General features: G+C 42.2%; 1 protein-coding gene across 2 annotated transcripts in view; it reads right to left on the bottom strand.

The window, feature by feature from the left end:
- LOC141133608 (NACHT, LRR and PYD domains-containing protein 3-like) overlaps nt 1–26,779 on the bottom strand; it is a 219,622-nt gene that overhangs the window by 28,242 nt on the left and 164,601 nt on the right. For both annotated transcript variants that reach the window (XM_073623085.1, XM_073623084.1), the window contains 3 exons: nt 18,848–19,012; nt 9,216–9,380; nt 1,752–1,916 (listed from right to left, as the gene is read on the bottom strand). In XM_073623085.1, coding sequence (XP_073479186.1) covers nt 1,752–1,916; nt 9,216–9,380; nt 18,848–19,012 — 495 coding nt within the window. The remainder of the gene's footprint in view (nt 1–1,751; nt 1,917–9,215; nt 9,381–18,847; nt 19,013–26,779) is intronic.

Here is a 26,779-nt window from a genome sequence, read left to right as displayed (position 1 = left end):
AAACTTGAAGACTCCTTTACACAGACACCGCTGTCCCATCTACCTTGGATTAAACACAAATCCATCCCTAAAGAATACTCCACACATCCTCTCATTGGAGCCACGATGATATACTTTAAATCCGCCTGTAAAAACCTAGCATTCACTCCTTCTCGCGGGCCTATGATTCCTTTAGACCAAAACCCTGACTTCCCTCCAGGCCTTTCCTTACACGACTCGACCGATGACTCCCACAGTTCTCAAATTAGGGCACAACACTTCTTTCACAACGGTGAACTCTTGTCCTACCAAGCAATTTCCTCTAAATTCCCAGAATGCAACATCCCCTTTTACAAATATCTACAACCCAGGCACTTTTTTAGAGATGCCAAACCTAACTCTCTTTGGCACCGAGACTACACACCCTTTGAATCACTCTGCAAAAGCGGAGAACCGCAACAACACTTGATATCAGCTATATATGCGCTCCTATTCTCCACCCACGACATAAAAGAAGATAGGACCATCCAACAATGGGAATCTGATCTTACCCTAGACCTAACAACAGACGAGTGGGAGCGCATATGCAGTCATAAGGTTCCGTTACTGTCTCCACCCAACAGAGCTGATACAAAATATTCTCCAGGTGGTATAGAACGCCCGACAGGATTCACAAATTCCACCCTATGTCCCATCAACATGCTGGAGATGCAATGCTGCCCTAAGTTTCCCTACTGCACATTTGGTGGGAATGCCCATTTATCCAATCATTCTGGACAGAAATCCACCGCCTAATTACCCGAATCACGCCCAATTTCACTCCTGCACAATACATGCTTCACCATACCTCCATACCCCTCGCAACCTACAAAAAATCCCTCACCTTGCACCTCATCAATGCTGCCAACCTTTGTTTGCCAGTCAACTGGAGGAGCACCACAACTCCCACAGTAGCAGAATGGTTCGGACGGGTTGATAGAATGGCAGAAATATATAATATCATAATACACATCGAACACCCTTACCAGACCCCTGGAATGCATTCCTGCCAACCTGCCCAGGCAGGTGTGTAATCCCAAAAAGGTCACTGGAGATCCAAATTCTCCTGCTCTTGGAAAACAAACTACTCTACAAGGGCTCACTCATACACCATATTATACCGAACCTGTTTGTACCACATATACAATTACCTACGGCCCCCACCCACTCACAGTTAGATCCCTTTAAGGGTGAATGGGTTTAGAGGTGACCTATGTCGGTATATACCAAGCTAACATTTGGATCCCAATCCATACACTCACTCCAAAATCCCACCACAGAAATACATTGAAAACTCAACCTTCTGCACAAGATAACCAAAATACCCTCATATGAGCTTAAACATATCTGGACACTTCAGTAACAAGTCAAACTCATAAGTCAAAAATTGTCCAAAACACGAATATCACTGCTCCATTTATGCTATGCTGTTCATTGTATTTCTTCAACCTTTGTCTACCAATTGCTCATTGTATTCTCTGTTTGTGATTCTTGTAAAACTGAAAATTCTAATAAAATCTCTTGGAAAAAAAAAAAATTGTACAATAAACTCTCTATATGAAATTTTTTTTCTGCCAAGGGAACTGACATTTTTTAAGCTTAGAGTGCATGGGGCCTTATGGAGTCTAAAGATTTGAATTTGATGACATTCTCATGTTTCTATATTATTTATGTGGTTTAGATATAAAACTGTGCTAGAATATTATTGTCTCAGTCAGTCTTGTTATACTCACTGTAATTCCTCTATCCGGCTTGTTGTCAGAGCTTCCATCAGATCCCTGAAATGAGGACCCTCCAGATTGTTATCAGACAGGTTCAGTGTCCTCAGTGTCTGGTTATTTCTTATTCCAGATGCCAGGTGGGGGCAGGAACTCTCTGTCAGGTGATTATTATCCAATCTGTAGAAGAAGAGAAGAATGTTACCAGAAGAAAATTATTTTTTCCCCCAGGAATGAATGTAACTATTCTCTACATGAATGGAACGCATTTCTCTTTATTGGAATCATTAATATTAGATCACTTTATAAAACACGATCGATCATCTACACTATTGGAGTGTTTTCTATTTTTGTGGACCCCAATTACTAAATGTGACATGAGAAGTGGATGAGGTGGTGTGATCCATTCATTATTCCTGTTTGGGATTGGACCATACACACTCACACTGACCTCTAGGCTTTCACCTCCAACCTTCTGCTAAGTCTTGGATTCAGTTGTGGGGATTCACTTTGATGGTCACAGAAGTCTCACTCATGTTGTGGAAACTTCATTGACTAAAAGTGACACCATTGTACTTTGGGATTTCCTTTGAACATCATGGTGGAGGATTTGATCTTATGGTGTGGAGAAGATTTTATTATTCCTCTTCTTTATTTGGACCTTTTTTGAAAATTTGTACTAATATTGCTGCACTGATTTTATATATGCTGATTATAAACTCTCTTCATTAGTTATCAGTGAAATAGTGTCCATAACATTGTTATATATACACTTATAGGGAGTTTTGTGTTGAAGAGTCTCACTTTTATTGTTATATTTTCACATTTATATTGTGTGAATATTATATACTAGTGCTGCAGTCCTCCATATTATACTAGATGTGATAACTAAACTGTGATAGTGATCTGATATAACAATTACATTCACTACAAAAATACACTTTCATACATGTGAGGAAGGGCAGATCTCCTGTAACCTATTCACAGCTACTTGAATCTATATAACATATAATGTACAAAAATACATAAACATGAAGAGCAACAAAATTATCTTAAAAAATTGCAAACATCAAGAGAAAGTTCATAAATGTGAAAAAACGGATTTCCTACAACCCATTCACCACTACTTCCATCTCCAATCACCATACAGTGACTTGTGCAGTAAGACACCTTTCACACTGCAGCACCGCTAAAACAGCGCTAAAGTGCTGGTCATTTTTGCAGTGCTTTAGTGGTGTTTTAGCGGAGCATTTCGTTCGCTAGTGGACCGGTGACATCGGCACTTTAAAAAAGAAAAAAGACCCGTTTTGCAACACTTTCAAAGCGCTTTGGAAGTGCTGCCCATTCATTTCAATGGGTAGGGGCATTTATAATACTCATAACCCCCCAAAGATGCTGCTTGCAGGACTTTTTCTAACGTCCCACAAGCGCACCACCCCTGTGTGAAAGCACTCATGCAAATGAATGGGAGGCAGTTTTCAGGCAATATTTCTAGCGCTAAAATGTCTAGAAACTGCCTCAGTGTGAAAGGATGGATTATTGGCTGATCATCTTCCACCTCTTTGCAGCAACTTCAATCAACCTCCACCACACCAGCGAGCAAGCATATCACTTATCAAAAGGTTTATCCCCACAAGCAAGGCCCAGACACGCTTGTTTATATCCTTCCAACAGCACCACTCCTCTCAAGCCGGCTTCCGATGTGAACAGACTGTGCCACGAAATGTCAGATCTCAGGTAGTATCTCCAATATCACCTGAGGAATCCAGATAATGGCCGCAATCACATTACATAGTAAAGAAAAAGCCTCCATAGTACATAATCACAGATTGTACACTTCCATCATATACACGAGTATACACAGAACTCAGAGCACACACCGCTCCGGACTGCAACCGTGTATGATGGAGTCCAGGCAGTGACATGGGGGCTTTTTCCTTTCTATGTAATGTGATTGCGGCCATTTTCTGGATACCTCAGTTATATTGTATTTATGCACGTTATGTGTTATACTGAAGTAGCTGTGAATAGATTGGAGGGGATCTGCCCTTACTCACATGTATGAAAGTGCATTTTTGTAGTGAATGTAATTTGTATTAGTGATGACTATTGGTGGAGTTATCACATCTACATTAGAAGTGTTGGTATTGGACACATTGTAGGTTGCAGATTTCTCATTTGTCTCATCACACATTTTGTCACTAAGTGTAGGGCTCTATACATAGAATTATATTATACTATTTGTACTTCTATATCAGACTTCCTGCTGGCGGCTGGTTTTCATTCATTAGATTTTCACGAAGTTGTTCATATTTTATTTTTTCATATTTTTTAGTGCAGATATTTCATTTTTTACATTTTTATATCCAGCTTTAGAGAACTGTCTGATATTGGTGATATAAAGAGACAACCAGGAGATGAAATATATCTCCATTATTATTATTTGATTTATATAGTTTAGACATACACTATATTACCAAAAGTATTGGGACACCTGCCACTACAAGCACATAAACTGTAATGGCACCCCAGTCTTAAGCCTCGTATACATGATCAAATTTTCTGAGGACCGTTCATCCATTTTTTGTGGCATGCTAGTCTTATATCAAAGGTGAAGAGGTTACTCACCATACAAAAAATTCTCGTCCGACAGAATACATCTTCAGAAGTGACATAATGTGTTGAATAATTTTGTATGTATTCTTTCATTTCTGAGCATGCATAGTCTTGCTCTTACGATTTTTTTCAGATGAAAACTGTACTAATGAAACAAAAATCAGAGTTCCCGTACGATAAAAATTTTATAGTCTGCACATCCAGCTTTTGTCATACGAAAAATCGGAATAGGCTATCAAAAGCACCGTACTAATGATCCAAAAACCGGCAGATTGTTCGTTTGGATGAAATTTTACTTCTGATTTTCGTATCGTGTGTATGGGCCTTTAGTCCGTAGGGTTCAATATTGAGTTGGCCCACCCTTTGCAGCTATAACAGCTTCATCTCTTCTGGGAAGGCTGTCCAAGAGGTTTAGGAGTGTGTCTATGGGAATGTTTGACCATTCTTCCAGAAGCGCAATTGTTAGGTCAGGCACTGATGTTGGATGAGACGCCTGGCTCACAGTCTCGGCTCTAATTCATCCCAAAAGCATTCTATTGGGTTGAGGTCAGGACTGTCTAGGCCAGTCAAGTTCTCATTCATGTCTTTATGGACCTTGCTTTGTGCACTGCCCCAAATCATTTGGTGGAGGGGGGATTATGGTGTGGGGTTGTCTTTCGAGGGTTGGGCTTGGCTCCTTTGTTCCAGTGAAGGGAACTCTTAAGGCATCATCATACCAAGACATTTTGGACATTTTGGATTTTTGCTCCTAACTTTGTGGGAACAGTTTGAGGATGGCCCCTTCATGTTCCAACATGACTGCGCACCAGTGCACAAAGCAAGGTCCATAAAGACATGGATGAGTGAGTTTGGGGTGGAGGAACTTGACTGGCCTCTACAAAGTCCTGACCTCAACCTAAAAGAACACCTTTGGGATGAATTAGAGCAGAGACTGTGAGCCAGGCCTTCTCATCCAACATCAGTGCCTGACCTCACAATTGTGCTTCTGGAAGAATGGTCAAACATTCCCATAGACACGCTACTAAACCTTGTGGACAGCCTTCCCTGAAGAGATGAAGCTGTTATAGTTGCAAAGGGTGGGCCAACTCAATGTTGAACCCTACGGAATAGGACTGGGATGCTATTAAAGTTCATGTGTGTGTAAAGGCAGGCGTCCCAATACTTTTGGTATTATAGTGTACAGTCCAGGATTGGATATTTAAGCACCATGCACACTGGCTTAAAAATTGCTACTACTACAGGAGTTTTGTGTTCTGCCTGTAGAAGCAGCTCCATGTTCTCCTATATCTCCATAAACATTGGGACGGTTACAGGCATATTTTGAGCTCAATGTTTAGAGGCAGAAAAAAAACGTTCTGGTTCGTGTTTCTGAAAAAGTGTGTATAAAGGGCGCTATCTGGACGAAGGAAAAAACTTAAATATTATAGTGAATTAATAAAAGCTGTACAAGTAAATGAATAAATTAAATTAAATGTGTGTAATAAAAAAGTGCACAATTCATCAATATACATAAAAGTCCATACATTTCCCTGATAAATGACTCTTCTTCAATAAATGCTCCAACACCGTGCTCCTGAAATATGTGCTCCAATACTCCAAACCAATAGTGCTTCACCCGGAGTGACTATAGAAAGCGCTCACCGGATTTCCCCAGCCAGCAAGTGACCATAAATCATGAAATGTGAGAAACTGCTCGATTCATAGGTCAGTCTCCATCAGAATCCACATCTCTTTCCTCCATACATGGATAAATACGATCACGATCGAATAAGCAGGGATATGTAAAAAAAATCTCACCAGTATCATATATTCTCCACAATATTTATCTGTCTCCTTCTCCCATCACAAGATGGAATTGGCTCCGCCACAAAGAGCCACAGAAGGCAGGTATAGTGTAATAAAGTTTTATTTAAAAGAAAGCTGCACTTACAGTACCTGCCCGCGAGATTGTGTTTCCAGCGCGATCCCATCGTGCTGGTTCCCGGCGACTGGGCACTGTACATCTCATGCTGGCTGCAATAGGAAAAACACATTTTCCTATTTGAGCCAGCGCGAGAGAGAATTCCCCTCCAGGAACATGCCAGGCCCTTAGGTCTGGTATGGATTTTAAGGGGAACCCCCTACGTGAAAAAACAGCATGGGGTCCCCCCTCCTGAACCGTACCAGGCCGCATGCCCTCAAGATGGGAGGGTGGGTGCTTTGGGAGGCCCCCTCATCCCAAAGCACCTTATCCCCATGTTGATGAGGACAAGGGCCTCTTCCCGACAACCCTGGCCATTGGTTGTTGGGGTCTGCGGGCGGAGGGCTTATCGGAATCTGGGAGCCCCCTTTAATAAGGGGGCCCCCAGATCCTGGCCCCCCACCCTATGTGAATGAGTATGGGGTACATCGTACCCCTACCCATTCACCTGGGGAAAAAAAGTGTCAATAAAAAACACACTAGACAGGTTTTTAAAGTAAACCCCGCCCCCTTATGACGTCACAGTCCCATCATGCCCTGGGAATGTGACGTCATAAGGGGCGGGGTGACATCACCCAGTGACCACGTCCCATGCCTATATAAGTCGTTGCACACCTCGCACACGGCATTACAGCGGGAGAGAGCGTTGTGTCAACATCGGAAGAAGAGAAGAGGGAACAAGATGACGGAGAAGACAGGGCCACCGCTAGCAAAAGAGCAGAAGATAGCGGAGGAGCCCGGCAGAAGAACCGGAGAGCGGGAGAAGAACCGAAGAACCGAGCCCCAGTCTCTGGCCCTGGAGGAGAGGCCAGACACTGGGGGAGAAGAGGCCGGAGAGAGCGGAGTAGAACCAGACACCGGGAGAAGAGGCCGGAGAAGTCAGAAGACACCCCCGAAGTCGGAAGAAGACCCCGAGAGCTGCCTAATAAATTACTTTAAAAACCTGTCTAGGGTGTTTTTTTATTGACACTTTTTTTCCCCAGGTGAATGGGTAGGGGTATGATGTACCCCATACTCATTCACATAGGGTGGGGGGCCAGGATCTGGGGGCCACCTTATTAAAGGGGGCTCCCGGATTCCGATAAGCCCTCCGCCCGCAGGCCCTTGTCCTCATCAACATGGGGCGCAGGGCGCCCCCCTTCCCCAAAGCACCCATGAGCATGCGGTCTGATATGGTTCAGGAGGGGGTGCTCGCTCGTCCCCACCCCCCTTCCTGACCAGCCGGGCTGCATGCTCGGATAAGGGTCTGGTATGGATTTTGGGGGGACCCCCGTGCTGATTTTTTCAGCATAGGGGGTTCCCCTTAACATCCATACCAGACCTAAGGGCCTGGAGGGGAACCCATGCCAGTTTTTGGCTTAAAATTTGGCGTGGAGTTCCCTTTCATGACTAATACCAAACACCTGTCAGCAATGCTTGTCGCTCATCAGGAAAGGAAAACACATTTTTCCTTTCCCGATGAGCGAGCCAGCTTAGTGCTGGCTCCTACGAAGGGGCTCGCAGGTGTCAAATCTCGCCGATAACAGCGCTGAGATTGACACAATATGATGGTCACCTACTGTACATATGTCCAGTATGATACAAATGGCACAAAGGCAGCTCAAGGGTCTGTAGAATCAGACCCACACTGCTGTGTGACTAGCAGCATGCAGTGTGCATTCCAACTACCCGGCAGAAGGGGAGAGCTCCTGTCAGTTGCGTGTCAAGCCTCTCTTCTATGCATTTCACACACTGCGCGTGTCATCGTGTTTCTGATTGGAGCTTTCTGACAGAAAAAAATGCAAAACTGTCCTAAACTCATCTAAACTTTGTACAATAAACTCTCTGTATGAAAGCTTTTTCTGCCAAGGGAACTGACATTTTTTTAAGCTCAGTGTGCATGGAGCCTTATGGAGCCTAAAGATGGAATTTGATGACATTCTCATATTTCTATATTACCATATTTATCGGCATATAACACGCACTTTTTTCCCCTGAAAATCAGGGGAAAATCGTGGGTGCATGTTATAGGCTGATCCCCGCCAATTTTGTGTGATCGGAGCGATCGTGGCAACTGCCGCGATCGCCGCCGACATACACAGCCGTTTGTAAATTCAAATATGGCGCCGAGACTGCAGGGACTCGGCGAAGCCGAGATACACATACCCGAGAGTCCTCAGCTTTTCTCGGCGCCGCTTACAGTCCCGCCCAGTCCCGCCATTGGACCTGTGTGATTTCCATCATAGGGCGGGACTGTAAGCGGCGCCGAGAAAAGCAGAGGACTCTCGGGTATGTGTATCTCGGCTCTGCCGAGTACCTGTAGTCTTGGTGCCATATTTGATTTTACACACGGCTGTGGATGTCGGCAGGGATCACGGCGATCGCACTGGGGCAAAGCTGCACTGGGGCAAGGCTACACTCGGGCAAGGCTGCACTCGGGCAAAGCTGCACTGACATGGCTGCAATGGACACTGGAGTAAGGCTGCACTGACAATTCTGCACTGGGGCAAAGCTGCACTGACAAGGCTGCACTGACAATTCTGCACTGGGGCAAAGCTGCACTGACAGGGCTGCACTGACAATTCTGCACTGGGGCAAAGCTGCACTGACAAGGCTGCACTGACAATTCTGCACTGGGGCAAAGCTGCACTGACAAGACTGCAATAGACACTGGAGCAAGGCTGCACTGACACTGACAAGGCTGCAGATGGACACTGATAACGCTGCATTGATGGGCATTTTAATGTAAGTTTTTCTTCCTTAAACATTACTCCTAAAAGTTTTTTTCCTTAAAATTCCCTCCTAAACTTGGGGTGCATGTTATACGCCGGCGCGTGTTATACGCCGATAAATACGGTATTTATGTGATTTAGATAAAAACTGTCCCAGAATATTATTGTCTCAGTCAGTCCTGTTATACTCACTGTAATTCCTCTATCCGGCTTGTTGTCAGAGCTTCCATCAGATCCCTGAAATGAGGACCCTCCAGATTGTTCCCATACAGGTTCAGTGTCCTAAGTGTCTGGTTATTTCTTATTCCAGATGCCAGGTGGGGGCAGGAACTGTCTGTCAGGTGATTAAAGGACAATCTGTAGAAGAAGAAAAGAATGTTACCAGAAGAAAATTAATTTCTCCCCCAGGAATGAATGTAACTATTCTCTACATGATTGGAACTCATTTCTCTTTATTGGAATCATTAATATTAGATCACTTTATAAAAGACGATCGATCGTCTACACTATTGGAGGATTTCTCTTTTTGTGGATCCCAATTACTAAATGTGGCATGAGAAGAGGATGAGGTGGTGTGATCCATTCATTATTCCTGTATGAGGATTGGACCATACACACTCACACTGACTTCTAGGCTTTCACCTCCAACCTTCTGCCTAGTCTTGGATTCAGTTGTGGGGATTCACTTTGGTGGTCACAGAAATCTCACTCATGTTGTGGAAACTTCATTGACTAAAAGTGACTCATCAATATGCTCATTATAAATTCTCTTCATTAGTTATCAGTGAAATAGTCTCCATACCATTGTTATAGGGAGTTTTGTGTTGAGGAGTCTCACTTTTATAGTTAAGGCTACATGCACACGGACGTTTTTACAGCCGCTTTTTTGAGCGTTTTTTGCAGCTAAAAAATGCCTCTCCATGTTAGTCTATGGCCTCATGCCCACCATGTCGTTTTTGAGCTGTAAATGGCATAACTGTTTTTAAGCTGCAAAAAAAAATCCAGGACCAGTGCGTTCTGAGACTCCAGCGCTAGAGCTGTAAAAACGTCAGGCGCCGGCAAAAGGTGTTAAACGCGAATTAACAAGGCTTAACGCTGTGTTAAGCCTTGTCCGGCATTTCTCTATTCAAAATCAATGGTTCCCTATGGGAGCCCATTGATTTGAATAGAGGTCGCACCAGAAGTCGGATCAAGATGATCCGACTTGTGTGCTGAGAATCTTGAAGGGGGAACCCCGCGAAAATTTTAAAAAAATTTGCATGAGGTTCCACTCACCTGGGGGTACCCATTCACCTGGGGGGAAAAGTGTCAATAAAAAAAACACACTGCAAAGGTTTTTAAAGTAATTTATTAGGCAGCTCCAGGGGTCTCTTCCGACTTCGGGGGTCTCTTCCGACTTCTATGCGCTCTCCGGCCTCTTCTCCCGCTGTCTTCTGCCGGGCTTCTCCACTATCTTCTGCTCTTTTGCTAGCGGTTGCCCGGTCTTCTCCATCATCTTCTTCCCTCCGGTCTTCCTCCGATGTTGACATGACGCTCTCTCCCACTGTAATGCTGTGTGTGCGGTGCGCAACGACTTATATAGGCATGGTGATGTCACAGTCCTGGGGCATGATGGGACGGTGATGTCATAAGGGGCGGGATCCCTGGATGACAACACCCTGGTGACCCCGCCCCATGCCTATATATGTCGCTGCACACTGCACACAAGGCATTACAGCAGGAGAGAGCGTTGTGTCAACATCGGAGGAAGACCGGAGGGAAGAAGACGACAGAGAAGACCGGGCAAACGCTAGCAAAAAAGGGGGCAAAAGAGCAGAAGATAGCGGAGGAGCCTGGCAGAAGACAGTGGGAGAAGAGGCCGTAAAGCGTGGAGAAGTCGGAAGAGACCCCTGGAGCTGCCTAATAAATTACTTTAAAAACCTTTGCAGTGTGTTTTTTTTATTGACACATTTTCCCCCAGGTGAATGGGTAAGGGTACGATGTACTCCATACTCATTCACATAAGGTGGGGTGCCGGGATCTGGGGGCTCCCTTATGAAAGGGGGTTCCCAGATTCCGATAAGCCCCCCGCCCGCAGACCCCAACAACCACCGGGCAAGGGTTGTCAGGAAGAGGCCCTTGTCCTCATCAACATGGGGATAAGGTGCTTTGGGGTGGGGGGCACAGGGCCCCCCTGCCCAAAGCACCAACCCCCCCATGTTGAGGGCATGTGGCTTGGTATGGTCCAGGAGGGGGGTGCTCGCTTGCCCCCCTTTCCTGACCTACCGGGCTGCATGCTCGGATAAGGGTCTGGTATGGATCTTGGGGGAACCCCCACGCCATTTATTTGGTGTGGGGGTTCCCCTTAAGATCCATACCAGACCGAAGGGTTTGGTATCGTCTGGGGGGAACCTCATGCAAATTTGTTTAAAAATTTTCATGGGGTTGCCCCTTCAAGATTATCAGCACACAAGTCGCACCGCAAATCAGATCTTGATCCGACTTCTGGTGCGACTTCTATTCAAATCAATGTGCTCCCATGGGGAACCACAGAGAAAGGCGGCTGAAAGCTAGCGCGACTTAACGTGCATTGAATTCAATGCAAAACGCGGACAAAATCGTGTTTTTAACGCTGCTTTTTTCCTGGCTTCTGTACTAGCTTTACAGCCCGTTTTTTAAAACGTCCGTGTGCATGTAGCCTAATTGTTCACATTTATATTGTTTGAATGTTATATACTAGTTCTGCAGTCTTTCATATTATACTAGATGTGCTAATTCCACCAATAGTGATCAGATATAATAATTACATTCACTACAAAAATACACTTTCATACATGAGGAAGGGCAGATCTACTGTAATCTATTCACAGCTACTTCAATCTATATAACATATAATGTACAAAAATACATAAGGATGAAGAGCAACAAAGTTATCTTAAAAAATTGCAAACATCAAGAGAAAGTTCATAAATGTGTAAAAGCAGATTTCCTACAAGCCATTCACCACTACTTCCATCTCCAATCACCATACAGTGACTTGTACAGTAAGACCCCTTTCACACTGCAGCACCGCTAAAACAGCTCTAAAGCGCCGGCCATTTTTGCTGTGCTTTAGTGGTGGGCCTGTGACAACGGGACCTTAAAAAAAGAAGAAAGACCCGTTTTACGGCACTTTCAAAGTGCTTTGGTGGTGCTGTCCATTCATTTCAATGGGTAGGGGCATTTTGGGAGTGCTATTTATAGCGCTCATAACCCGCCCCAAAGATGCTGCTTGCAGGACTTTTTCTCACGTCCCACAAGCGCACCACCCCAGTGTGAACGCACTCATGCAAATAAATGGGAGGCAGTTTTCAGGTGCTATTTCTAGCGCTAAAATGTCTGAAAACTGCCTCAGTGTGAAAGGGGTCTATCAGAAATACCAGAGATTCATCCAGATGGATTAAATCAATGCTGATCAACTTTCACCTCTTTGCAAAAAATTCAGTCAATTTCCCCCACACCAATGAGCAAACATATCACTTACCAAAATGTTTGTCCCCACATGCAAGGCCCAGACACGCTTGTTTATATCCTTCCAGCAGCGCCACTCCACTCAAGCCGGCTTCCAATGAGAACAGACTGTGCCACGAAATGTCAGATCTCCAATATCACCCGAGGTATCCAGATAATGGCCGCAATCACATTACATAGAAAAGAAAAAGCCTCCATAGTGCATAATCCCTAAATATATATTGAATCACAGATTCTACACTTCCATCATATACACGAGTATACACAGAACTCAGAGCACACACCGCTCCGGACTGCAGCCGTGTATGATAGAGTCCAGGCAGTGACATGGAGGCTTTTTCTTTTATATATAATGTGATTGCGGCCATTGTCTGGATACCTCAGGTGATATTGAATTTTTGCACATTATATGTTATACTGAAGTAGCTGTGAATAGGTTGGAGGAGATCTGCCCTTACTAACATGTATGAAGGTGCATTTTTGTAGTGAATTTTTATTATGGATCACTATTGGTGGAGTTATCACATCTACATTAGAAGTGTTGGTATTCGGACACATTGTAGGTTGCAGATTTCTCATTTGTCTCATCACACATTTTGTCACTAAGTGTAGGCCTCTATACATAGAATTATATTATACTATTTGTACTTCTATATCAGACTTCCTGCTGGCGGCTGGTTTTCATTCATTAGATTTTCACAAAGTTGTTCATAATTTTTTTTTCATGTTTTTTTAGTGCTTTTTTAGTCTTAAGCTTCGTACACATGATCAGATTGTCGGATGACTGTTGGTCCGTTTTTTGTGGCATGCTAGTCTCATATCGAAAGTGAAGAGGTTACTCACCATATGAGAATTCTCGTCTGACAGAATACAACATCAGAAGTGACGTAATGTGTTGAGTAGTTTTGTATGTATTCTTTTGTTTTTGAGCATGCGTAGTCTTGCTCTTACGATTTTTTTTTGGACGAAAACCATACTTATTAAATCAAAACTTCTAAATCAGACTTCCTGCTGGCGGCTGGTTTTCATTCATTAGATTTTCACAAAGTTGTTCATATTTTTTTTTTCATATTTTTTAGTGCAGATATTTCATTGTTTATATTTTATATCCAGCTTTAGAGAACTGTCTGATATTAGTGATATATAGAGACAACCAGGAGGTGAAATATGTCTCCATTATTATTATTTGATTTACATTATCTCACAAAAGTGAGTACACCCCTCACATTTTTGTAAATATTTTATTCTATCTTTTCATGTGACAACACTGAAGAAATGGCACTTGTCTACAATGTACTGTAAAGTAGTGAGTGTATAGCTTGTATAACAGTGTAAATTTTCTGTCCCCTCAAAATAACTCAACACACAGCCATTAATGTCTAAATCGCTGGCAACAAAAGTGAGTACACCCCTAAGTGAAAATGTCCAATTTGAGCCAAATTAGCCATTTTCCCTCCCCGGTGTCATGTGACTCATTAGTGTTACAAGGTCTCAGGTGTGAATGGGGAGCAGGTGTGTTAAATTTGGTGTTATTGCTCTCACTCTCTCATACTGGTCACTGGAAGTTCAACATGGCACCTCATGGCAAAGAACTCTCTGTGGATCTGAAAAAAAGAATTGTTGCTCTACATAAAGATGGCCTAAGCTATAAGAAGATTGCAAAGACCCTGAAACTGAGTTGCAGCATGGTGGCCAAGACCACACAGTGGTTTACAAGGACAGATTCCACTCAGAACAGGCCTCGCCATGGTCCACCAAAGAAGTTGAGTGCACGGGTTTAGCAAAATATTGCAGCTCCAATCTCTCAAATCCGTAACAAGACACCCGCCCTAATAGAACTCACAGGTGCTGGCTCTGCACAAGCTTGAGGAAAGAAAAAGATCCTGGATGGCCGCACACCATAGAAGGCATCTTTATTGATATGAAGAAATAAAATCCAAATGCAGTCACCTCATGTACCGGGAGGAACAGGAAAAATAGCTAACATGTTTCAAGCCCCATCATGGCGCTTATTTATAGCTAAATGATTAAAGTTTGATCATGGGTATATATAGGGACTTCAGGTTTTAATAGCCAATAGACATGTGCACACTGAAATATTTCATTTCGGAATTTCGTTTTCGTCCGAAAAATACATTTATTTAGTTACTCTCGAAATTCGTTTTTATTAATTTCGTTTTTCGTTAAAAATTGCATTCGTCCGAAAATCCAAATTAAGGTCGAATCTGTCATTGAAGGCTGATGGTGTCTGTCGAATGTTCAAAGAAGATTCGACGGAGCAGCTAAATTGCGCGACGCCGTATAATTTACCCACCCGTCGAATCTTCTTAGAACTTTCAACAGACACCATAAGCCAAAGTACGTGTGTACTTAGTTCTAGCTATTTTACTGCTCCTCCTCTTTGGTTACAATCAGCCAATAACATTCATCATCATCATTATTTTTATTTATCTTTTCTCCCCTATGTCAAATCTTTTCTCCCCTACGCCGAATCTTTCTCCCCTACGCCGAATCTTTCTCCCCTACGTCAAATCTTTTCTCTCTATGTCGAATCTTTTCTCTGTACAGTATGTAGAATAATCTTGGACTAATAGAGTTAAGGCTAGGCACATTCGACCACAGGTTTGATGGACACAGATTGTTATTGTCATCACCATGTCTAATATCCTATCTATATCGAACTGTTGTAGCAAGGAAAATGAAAATAAAGCATTTGTTTAGGTCGGATCTTTCGTTTTTCGGATTCTGCACTTTCGTTATCGTTTGTTAAAACGATAACGAAAATACCTAAAATTCGGCCGAAAATGCATTAGGACGAAAATGAATGCACATGTCTAATAGCCAATCCAAAAACGGTCTCAAATGGAGACCTGCCCACATAATCAAACTCTAGAACAACACCCAAGAGATAGGAGACACCTGGGATGTGAAGATGAATTTTAAATCAAAGATTGAAGACGAGATAATATGACAATATAATAATGCCTAGAAACTAGAAAAGTTTATTAAGTGAACAAATGCGCATATATATACAAAATACAAAGTAACAACATTCATTTTCAAATCGTAAATGATAAATAATCTAAAAGGAAACCTATGTATAAATGATGATAAACAAAATTCATGAAAATGTAAAACATGCTGAAACTATACAAAATCGCAAAATAACATATACATGAAATTGATGTGGAAATACCAATAATCTTATTCTCAGCACTATCAATAATGTCTTGGTAACTGTATATATATATATATATATATATATATATATATATATATATATATATACACACATCATCCTGAAATATATAAACCTAATTACATTTGAAAATTCTGTAGATAAAACCTTAATTTTCGTTAAAAATTATTATATATAAATCATTATTCCCACATAAATCCATGCACTCAAGAAAAACGCAAGTCCCACTCGACGACATCTGGAATCCATTCATGTTGGGTTCATAAACAAAAAATATATCTCAAATTTGCAACAAACAGCCAAGAAAAAAGAGAAGAAAAAGACAGAAAATCATCATCAGATAGGGAAGCATTTAAATGGTGCATGGAAAAGGTGGGAAAATAAAGAGGGCTCCTAAAGAAGTTATGTGAACATCTTTTTAATAGACTAGCTATATGTGCTAAGTAACGTAAACTTCAGACGGTGGTCCAAAATTCACAGAGATCTATAAATATTACCTGGATGGCTATGCAAGGAACAGTAAGCAAAGAGCAATGATCTCATTGTATCCGTGACTGCTATGGGAAAGGTGGTCATGCTACTGATTTTTTCAGTAGAATTTCAAAGAACCCTAGAAAATCAACAGATATTGTGTGGGCAGGTGTGTAGGAGACATAGTCTCTCTATAATTGGTGCAATAACATGATTAAAAAATAAAAAATAAATGGAAAAATCCAAAATTTGATAGCAAATTGGAAAAACAAAAAAAATCGAAAAATCGAACACGAAAAAGGAAGCAAGAGATAGCCACTAACAAATATAAACCAGGGAGCATTACGTCATATGCTGAATAAATTTAGGCTAATGTATCAAGATAGACACGCATGTACTGTATGTAAAATATTGTGGGAGTCAATACTGACATAAATCAATCAATGTGTTGTTTGGATTGAATTGGAGATACACATGGGCATAACACAGTACGTATCTATTGATAAAAATGGGACACGTCCCATTCAAAATAGAGGTCAGTGGGACGTCTAGTATTTAGATTAAAAATCCACCGAACCTCTTGTTTGCACAATATGCCAAATTTGTCCCCACCTCTAGGAGGTTTAACAATTTTTTCAATGCCTTGAATGGTCAGGCTGGAAGTATCCTTGGAATGAATATCATTCCAATGGCGAGCAATGTTAGTGGCATGTTTCTTCTCTATGTCATAGAGGTGATCGTAAAGACGATCCCTCAGTCTGCGAATGGTGCTGCCAACATATTGAATAGAGCAAATGGTACACGTGATGACAGACTATGTAATGCGTATTACAGTTGATGAAGGACTGTATTTTATATGATTTGCCTGTTGAAGTAGATGTAACAGTGTCACCCACTTTAATGAAGGGACAATATGTGCAAGACCGACCACCGCATCTGTATGTTCCCTTAAACTGTAGCCAATGAGCAGTTTGTTTTTTGCTAATGTAAAGGCTAGGGGACAGAAGTCCACTTAGAGGGTGCATTCCTTGATACCGTACGTATGCCTTTATTTAAGTAGTATCATAGGCTGGTAGTATCTAGTATCATAGGCTGGTTCTCCCTCGGTGTCTGAAAAGCTCATCCATTTTTTGGACGAGGATCTCCGCCGACGACCTGGATGGAATATTGGTTTCTTCCATATATAAACTTTGTCCGTGTCATAATCGATTTGGTCTGATGCATTTTTCTTTTTTGGTAGCAATGACACTCCTTTCCAACTTGTCCAATCTTTTATTAAGTTGGCCATCGAGATCTGAAAAGCCGGGTCTGTTTTGTTGTTCTGTAAGCTCTTTTTGAATTAGGGCCATTTCACCTTGTATGCGATCCAGCTCTTTTTTCTTGGAGTCGATAATAATCTTCATTAATTTAAAAGAACACATTGATTGATTTATACCAGTATTGACTCCCACAATATTTCACTTACATGCGTGTCTATCTTGATACCTTAGCCTAAATTTATTCAGCATATGACGTAATGCTCCCTGGTTTATATTTGTTAGTGGCTATCTCTCACTTCCTTTTTTGTGTTCGATTTGTCAAAAACCATCTCTTGTGTTTTTTAACCTTTTTGACACTTTTTTGTGAAATGGTAGGGGTACATTTGTACCCCATTACCAATTCATACAGGGGGGTGGGATCTGGGGGTCCCCTTGTTAAAGGGGGCTTCCAAATTCTGATAAGCCCCCCGCCCACAGACCCCCACAACCAACGGCCAAGGGTTGTGGGGATGAGGGACAAAGTGCTTTGGGGGGCTACCTCAAAACACCCTCCCAATGTTGAGGGCATGTGGCCTGGTATGGTTGAGGAGGGGGGGCGCTCTCTCACCCCCCCTTTTCCTGCGGCCTGCCATGTTGCATGCTCGGATAAGGGTCTGGTATGGATTTTGGAATTTAGGGGGACCCCCACACCATTTTTTTTTAAATTTTGGCACGGGGTTCCCCTTAATATCCATACCAGACCTGAAGGTCCTGGTATGGAATTTAGGGGGACCCCCACACATTTTTTTTAAATTTTGTTTTGGGGTTCCCCTGTGGGGAAATCCAATGCCATTTTTATCAAATTAACTTTTATGTGTATTGTCGGACCGACAATTCATTAATAGCCGTGAGCAGTTTTAAATGACTTTTTTTTCCTTTGAAATGTCATTTTGCTGTCAGACTGTTCTAAACACGGGCAACATGCGCCCCTTTACAGGCATACTATAGACACTCCCCGGTACGAAATTTAAAGGAATATTACACTTTTATTGCTTCACTTTAAGCATTATAAAAATCACTGCTCCCGAAAAAAACAGACATTTTTAAAACTTCTTTTTGCATTGATACATGTCCCCTGGAGCAGGACCCAGGTCCCCAAACACTTTTTATGACAATACCATGCATATAAGCCTTTAAAATTAGCACTTTTGATTACTCCCATAGACTTTTAAAGGGTGTTCCGCGGCTTTCAAATTTGCTGCGAACACCCCAAATTGTTCACTGTTCGGCGAACTGGCGAACAGCCAATGTTAGAGTCAAACTCGAACCGAACATGAAGCCCATCCCTAATTTCTATATTATTTATGTGGTTTAGATATAAAACTGTGCTAGAATATTATTATCTCAGTCAGTCCTGTTATACTCACTGTAATTCCTCTATCCGGCTTGTTGTCAAAGCTTCCATCAGATCCCTGAAATGAGGACCCTCCAGATTGTTCCTATACAGGTTCAGTGTCCTCAGTGTCTGGTTATTTGTTATTCCATATGCCAGGTGGGGGCAGGAACTGTCTTTCAGGTCATTAGAGGACAATCTATAGAAGAAGAGAAGAATGTTACCAGAAGAAAATGAATTTCTCCCCCAGGAATGAATGTAACTATTCTCTACATGAATGGAACTCATTTCTCTTTATTGGAATCAATAATATTAGATCACTTTATAAAAGACGATCGATCATCTACACTATTGGAGGATTTCTCTTTTTGTGGACCCCAATTACTAAATGTGACATGATAAGTGGATGAGGTGGTGTGATCCATTTATTATTCCTGTATGGGGATTGGACCATATACACTCACATTGACCTCTAGGCTTTCATCTCCAACCTTCTGCCAAGTCTTGGATTCAGTTGTGGGGATTCACTTTGATGGTTACAGAAGTCTCACTCATGTTGTGGAAACTTCATTGACTAAAAGTCACACCATTGTACTTTGGGATTTCCTTTGAACATCATGGTGGAGGATTTGATCTTATGGTGTGGAGAAGATGATTATCATTACCGTTCTTTATTTGGAACTTTTTTGAAAATTTATACTAATATTGCTGCACTAATTTTATATATGCCAATTATAAATTCTCTTCATTAGTTATCAGTGAAATAGTCTCCATACCATTGTTATTTATACACTTATAGGGAGTTTTGTGTGGAGGAGTCTCACTTTTATTGTTATATTTTCAAATTTATATTGTTATATACTAGTGCTGCAGTCTTCCATATTATACTAGATGTGATAACTCCACCAATAGTGATCAAATATAATAACTACGTTCACTACAAAAATACACTTTCATACATGTGAGGAAGGGCAGATCTCCTGTAACCTATTCACAGCTACTTAAATCTATATAACATATAATGTACAAAAATACATAAACATGAAGGGCAACAAAGTTATCTTAACTTGTTCCAGACCAGCCGTCGCAGTTGCACTGCGGCAGAATGACACGGGCAGGTGAATTGCCGTTATGTTACGTTTGGCACGTGACCACCGAGGGCTGCAATGATTGGATTTGATCAAGAACCAATCAATCTCCATGCCCAGGCCAATGAAATTTAGCCTGGCCCTGGTGATCGGTCCTGACGAATGAGATCCTTCCCCTGTCGTGTAACTGTAAACACTGACAGGGGACGTGATGTCATCTCTCCTCATGTCGGTCTTTTCCATTCTAGATCGAGGAGAGATAACATCTAAAAGTGAGTTGCACCAACACTACACTGACACCAGGTCATGTAGGCACACATTTGACCCCCCGATCACCCCCTGATCACCCCCCAGTTAACCCCTTCACCACGTGTCACCCAGTACAGCATTCAGATTTTTTTTGATCGCTGTACTGGTATCATTAGTGACAAAAATCAGTGTTAGGGTAATTAGTCTTAGGCCCAGATAAGTCTAGGGACCCCCCTAACCCCAATAAAGGTTTAACCCCTTAATTAACCACTGTCACCTGTGATCACTGTATAAGTGTCATGGGTGACGCAGTTTAGCTAGTTTATTTTTTATAGCCCATATATATAGGGGTGATCAGGGGGTGATCGGGGGGTCAAATGTGTGCCTATATGACCTGGCAGGGCACCCGCCGTATTTTACCCAATAAAGGTTTAACCCCCTCCCAGTGGGTGATCAATGTTAGGTTTTAGTGTCAGACAGGGTCTGCGTCACCCCAGGCAGCGTCAGATTAGTGCCAGTAGTGCCATCACTCACACACGCACCATACGCCTCCCTTAGTAGTATAGTGTCTGAACGGATTGATATCTGATCTGATCAGAACTATATTAGCGTCCCCAGCAGTTTAGGGTTTCCGAAAACGCAGTGTTAGCGGGATCAGCCCAGATACCTGCTAGCACCTGCGTTTAGCCCCTTCGCCCAGCCCAGCCCACCCAAGTGCAGTATTAATCAATCACTGTCACTTACAAAACACAACACACATAACTGCAGCGTTCGTAGAGTCAGGCCTGATCCCTGCGAATGTTAACTTTTTTTTTGGTAGCGTTTGAATCAGTCACTGACAGTCAGGTGCTTTTTTTCTTGTGAGTCTCACTACTGTACCAGTAAATTTAGAGACCAAAATGTCAAATCGAAGGTACAGTAGTGAAGAGGCATACAAGTTTCTGAGCATGACAGATAGTGAAGAGGAAGTCACTCATCTGTCAGATTCAGGCTCAGAATATGAACCTGTAGACAGTAGCGGCACCCTGACAGATAGCTCTGACGATGGAGTTGTGATCCCTGCCAAGGTCAGGCGCACCAGACCCCGTTCTTCTTCTGCTGTTGTTGAGGTGCAAGAACCGCAGGTCCCTCATATGGAGCAGAGAGCCAGTACTAGTGCCGCTCATCCTTCTGTACTGGCAAGAACCAGCGGCCTAGTACATCCTGGTCGTACATCCAGCACTGCAGTAACACTTACTGACGTCGCGAGTCCCATAAGTGCAGTTCAAGCTGGCGAGGTGGCAAGCACGAGTAGTGTCCCACTGCCACCAAGAAGACAAAGACAGGCCCGTCGAGCACTTAGTGCCCTCCCTGCTGCATTCGCCAATCCTAATTGGGAACCCATCACTTCTGCAGCACCCGTACTTCCCCCATTCACTGGCCAACCCGGAATTCAGGTGGAAACAATTGATTTTACATCACTTGATTTTTATTTGCTGTTTTTCACCTCTATAGATCTATTGTGCACCAAAGCAATTTATATGCTGGTTAATTCATTGCCACTAATCCCCAGCTGACCCTTGCCAGAGAATGGAAACCAATTACAGTTTCCGAATTTAAGACTTTCCTGGGCCTATGCCTCCTCATTGGCAAAACCAAAAAGAGTGAGTTGCGGTCATATTGGTCCACTGACCCAATTCACCATATGCCCGTGTTCTCTGCCTCCATGACCAGGACACGATACGGGTAGATCTTGCGGTTCATGCATTTCAACGATAATGAACTCTGTCATCCTCAGGGTGACCCTGAATTTGATCGGTTCTACAAAATTCAGCCCCTTGTAAACCACTTCGACCAACGTTTTCCAGCCTTGTTTACTCCCCATCAAGTTGTCTGCCTTGATGAGTCCCTGATTAAGTTTTCTGGCCGCTTGTCATTCAAACAGTATCTTCCCAGCAAGCGTGCCAGATACAGGGTCAAGATGTATAAGCTCTGTAACAGGGCCACAGGCTATACATATAGTTTTATGGTTTACAAGGAAGATATAGTTACGTAGAGCCAGAGAACAGCCCTGACTACATAGGTAGTGCTGGTAAGATTGTGTGGGACTTGGTGTCACCCTTATTTCGAAAGGTGTACCACTTGTATGTGGACAATTATTACACAAGCGTGCCACTTTTTAGTCACTTGTTTGATCATCAAATTGGCGCATGTGGCACCGTGCGATCTAATCGCCGAGGCTTTCCCCAGTGGCTTGTAGATTCCCGTCATAGGCTGGGGGAGAAAGCCTGCTTGAGATGTAATAATTTGCTCACTGTGAAGTGGAGGTCTAATAAGAATGTTTTCGTTCTGTCCTCCCTTCATGCAGACACAACGGTCCAAATTCCTACGGCAACTGGTGTTGTGGAGAAACCCCTCTGTGTCCACGAATATAACCTTAACATGGGACCTTAATGACCAGTTGTTGGTGCTGTACCTAATTGCCCATAAGGCCAGATGCTGGTACAGAAAAGTGTCTGTTTATTTATTTCAATTGGCTTTGCTGAATGCTTTTGAGCTATACAAAGCTTCAGGATGAACTGGGTCCTTCCTTAAATTCCAGGAAGAGATCATCAGAGCACTTTTGTTTCCAGACGGTGCTCTGGCCCAACTTCTCAATCCAAATGCAGTAAGCCGGCTGCATGAGAGGCATTTTCCGCATGTCCTCTCTGGTACCCCTACCCAAAGAAACCCCCAAAGAAGATGTTGTGTCTGTAGAAAGCACGGATATAGGCATGACACCCCCTTTTAATTACCCACCTGCCCTGACCAACCTGGTCTTTGCATTGGTGACTGTTTTGAATGCTACCACACACTAGTTGAGTATTAGCGTAGGGTACAGCACCACACAGTCCTAGGCACACATACACAGGGTCACGGGGTCTCGAAAGATGTGATGGCCATCACATTTTGAGAGACCCTAATCCGTTCAGTTTACAGTTTTTTTACAGTTTTTATAAAAGTGAAAAAAGTGAAAAAAAAAACACACAAAAAAAAAAAGCCAAAAATAGTTGTGGTTGTATTTTTCTTCTCTCTGTCTTTCTCTCTATTGTTCTCTCTCTCTTATGTTCGCTCTCTACTGTCCGCTCTACTGTTCACTCACTATTGTTCTATATCTATTGTTTTCTCTCTGTTTTATGTGTACTATGGGGGTTATTTACAAAAGGCAAATCCACTTTGCACTACAATTGCAAACTACAAGTGCAAAGTTAACTTGAAATTGCACTGAAAGTGCACTCGTAAGTGCAGTCGCTGTAAATATGAGAGGTAGATCTAAAATGAGGGGAAGCTCTGCTGATTTTATCATCCAATCATGTGCTAGCTAAAATGCTGTTTTTTATTTTCCTTGCATGTCCCCCTCGGATCTACAGGGACTGCACTTCCATTTGTAGTTTGCACTTGTAGTGCAAAGTGGATTTGCCTTTAGTAAATAACCCCTATGTTTTATTGTATTTGCAAGAAGTATATTAGGGATATAAAAGATTTCAGGAATGATCAGGTATTTAAGTGGCAAAGACAACTGGGGAGAGGAGATAATTTATCCACCTACTCTACACCAGAGAAAATGGTGAGGGTCGATCCACATAAGACCAGCGAACCATCTAATATTCAGACTAGAAGTTACCAGGACCCGAGAGAAGGGAATGGAGTTACTACCCCCTAGATATCAAGATCATGATGGGAGGAATACATACTACCAACCACATACTCCCCACCAAGTTGACAGAAGACCTCAACCGAACCGGACACCACAAAATGGAGGTAGAAAGCCATATTGGAAAAACAACAGGAAGCCCTACAATGGGAATAACTGGCATAAACCACCCTATGACCAGAGAGAGTATAGAGGACCACCACATGGACCTAGAGACCCAAGAAGGCCTGCTTAGAAGTATATTGAGAATAGGGAACATCCATATGAACAGCACTGGCCAAGAGGTAGAAGCCCAGCCCATGAATATGGATACGGGGAAAGAAGAGGCCCTCAACAAAGAAATAACTACCAGAATGAACGTAGCCCTATACCGACATATAATTACTATGCCCCACTGATGCACAGGGATGAAGAAGATAGACAAGAGAGACGTTATCCCCCACAGTATGGAGATCAAGCCTACAATAAGCCCTTTTTAGACAGGGGCAGGGAAGACCATCCAATGAGACAGATAGACGAAACCAGAAATTCCAGAAAAAGCCCAGTAAGAAGAGAGGACCGAGATCAGGAAAGAGAGAATGAAAGAAAAAGGGAATGAAGGGAGAGGGCATTTTCAACCTAAGTGGGAAGGAACTCACACACGAAGAGATTGGTGTTCTGGATAAAGGTCTCAAGTACGCACCCACTAAAAACCTGGATAAATTCCAGACCTATATTGGAATTCAAAATTTTACAAGGAAATTAAACATTCAGAAATACATGGCGAGTAACCCCATTAAACACAAATACCCGATTGTTGAGGAAAATGGGGTTATACATAGCAAAGATCTTAAAATTAAGAAGAAAGAGGACCCCAACTACATAAAAAGTGGCATTCGTAAACTAACAAGAAGGAAAGATTTAGTCATCCGGCCAGCCGATAAAGGAGGTGGTATTGTTGTGTTTTCAAAGGAACAATACCACCATACCAAACTACTAAGCAACCCCATGTACAAGTGCAGGAAGGCACTTGAACAGATTGTATTTCTTGGAGTAAAGAAAAATATACTAAATAAAAAAGAAGCTAGATTTTTAGTTTCAGATTCTTGCCGTACACCCATCATTTACTCATTACCGAAAATTCACAAAGATAACACCAATCCACCACCAAGACCAATAGTGAATGGCATAGACTCACTGACATCCAGGATAGGCCAATATATCGACGTATTTCTACAACCGGCTGTACAATGTACACAAGCATATTTGAGGGACATGAAACAAATGCTGCACATTCTAGGGAATATTCTGAAAGAAGAAGGCCCATGGATCATGGCCACTGCGGATGTTGCCTCATTATATACAATAATACCCCACCACCTAGCGTGTGAAGCAGCGAAATGGGGTCTGAGGAAACACACTCAATTACCCTGTATGCAGAGAAAGTTTTTAATTAAATGTATCAACTTCAATTTAAAGAATAATTATTTTTGGTACAACAGTAAGTACTATCACCAACACACTGGAGTTGCAATGGGAGACACATTTGCCCCTAGTATAGCCGGACTATTTATGGCCCAGTGGGAGGAAGAAAATGTTTTTATGAATACACCAGGAGAATTGGATTTAGAAATTAAACAAAAAAATTCCATACTTAGATCACAAACTCAATTCAAAAACGTTGACAGAAATAGCTACCTCCCCATCGAGAGTTGTCATCATAAGAATTGGCTGTTTAACGTACCAAAGGGCCAATTTGTACGGCTAAGACGGAACTGTATGCATCTGAATACTTTCCTGGATCAAGCAGAGACGATAGCACTTAGAATCTCCAAAGAAGGCTATGACCGCCAGTTTATTGATAAGAAAGTAGAAGAGGTTTCTACGTTGGATCGGAATACATTAATCAAGGACACCAGTAAATCTAAACAGCCAATAGGGGGAGCACCTTTAATTTTAGACTTTAGTGCACAGCACAAGAAAATCGAAAAGATTATTAAACGCCACTGGCACATACTCTTAGCAGATAAACAATTGCAAGAATCCTTACCCGTGATTCCGCGATTTATATACAAAAGAGCACCAACCATTTGCGATAGAGTGGTAAGGAGTGTAATAGATCCACCCAAGAGGACCTACAACTTCTTTAAGGGTAAAGGTTTCTTTCCATGTAAGAGGTGCTTTGCATGTCTAAAACCGAGAAGGCCAAATGAAAGAAAATTCCAGTTTACATCCACCAGTAAGGGAGACACATACGAGGTGAAAATTTGTTGTAATACTGAAGGGGCTGTTTATGCACTAGAGTGCAGCTGTGGGCTTCAGTACGTTGGCCGGACAAAATAAGCCATAATAATATGCCATAATAAGGATCCCACCTACCTTAAATTTTGGGGAAATGAACTGTACATTAGACACTGGCGGGGGGGACATAGGGTTAGAACCCTCAGTCAGGCCAAATCCAGATGGATATTCATGCTAGATACATTTGCACCGCGAGGCTTAAATATTGAGTTCGACCTGAACTGTTTTCTTAATGATTTTTAAGTACTTTTGGATTGTTTTTTATATAATAGCATACCCTTCACTTAAGTCACAATGACTGGTCTTCTGTAATTTTTATGTGATTTTACCGTTTCCCCTTATGTTATGCCTTCCCTCATATGTCCGTGATGTCCATTGGGACCAAATATGGATCTTCAGTCAGTAGTCCCGCCCTCCCCCCCCCTTTTTTTGGTAAATTGTATACACTACTGATTGTTATTCCCTCTAGAAATATTATGTTTTTAATTTTACTTTTAGATTTTTTCTGGGCGTTTCAATTATTTTTATATAATGTTTAGCTATTTTAAAGTTGTTGTGGTAGAATGCTATATGCTTCATGTGGAATATTTCTACATTGTGTATTTATTTGTATCAAACGCTGATATCAGTGGAAAGTCTTATCCCATCCAGGCTTACAATCTATTTGTCTTCTCCT

This window comes from Aquarana catesbeiana, linkage group LG03, assembly GCF_042186555.1.
Source record: "Aquarana catesbeiana isolate 2022-GZ linkage group LG03, ASM4218655v1, whole genome shotgun sequence".
Lineage (NCBI taxonomy): Eukaryota > Metazoa > Chordata > Amphibia > Anura > Ranidae > Aquarana > Aquarana catesbeiana.
This window is presented reverse-complemented; position numbering and strand designations above follow the sequence as displayed.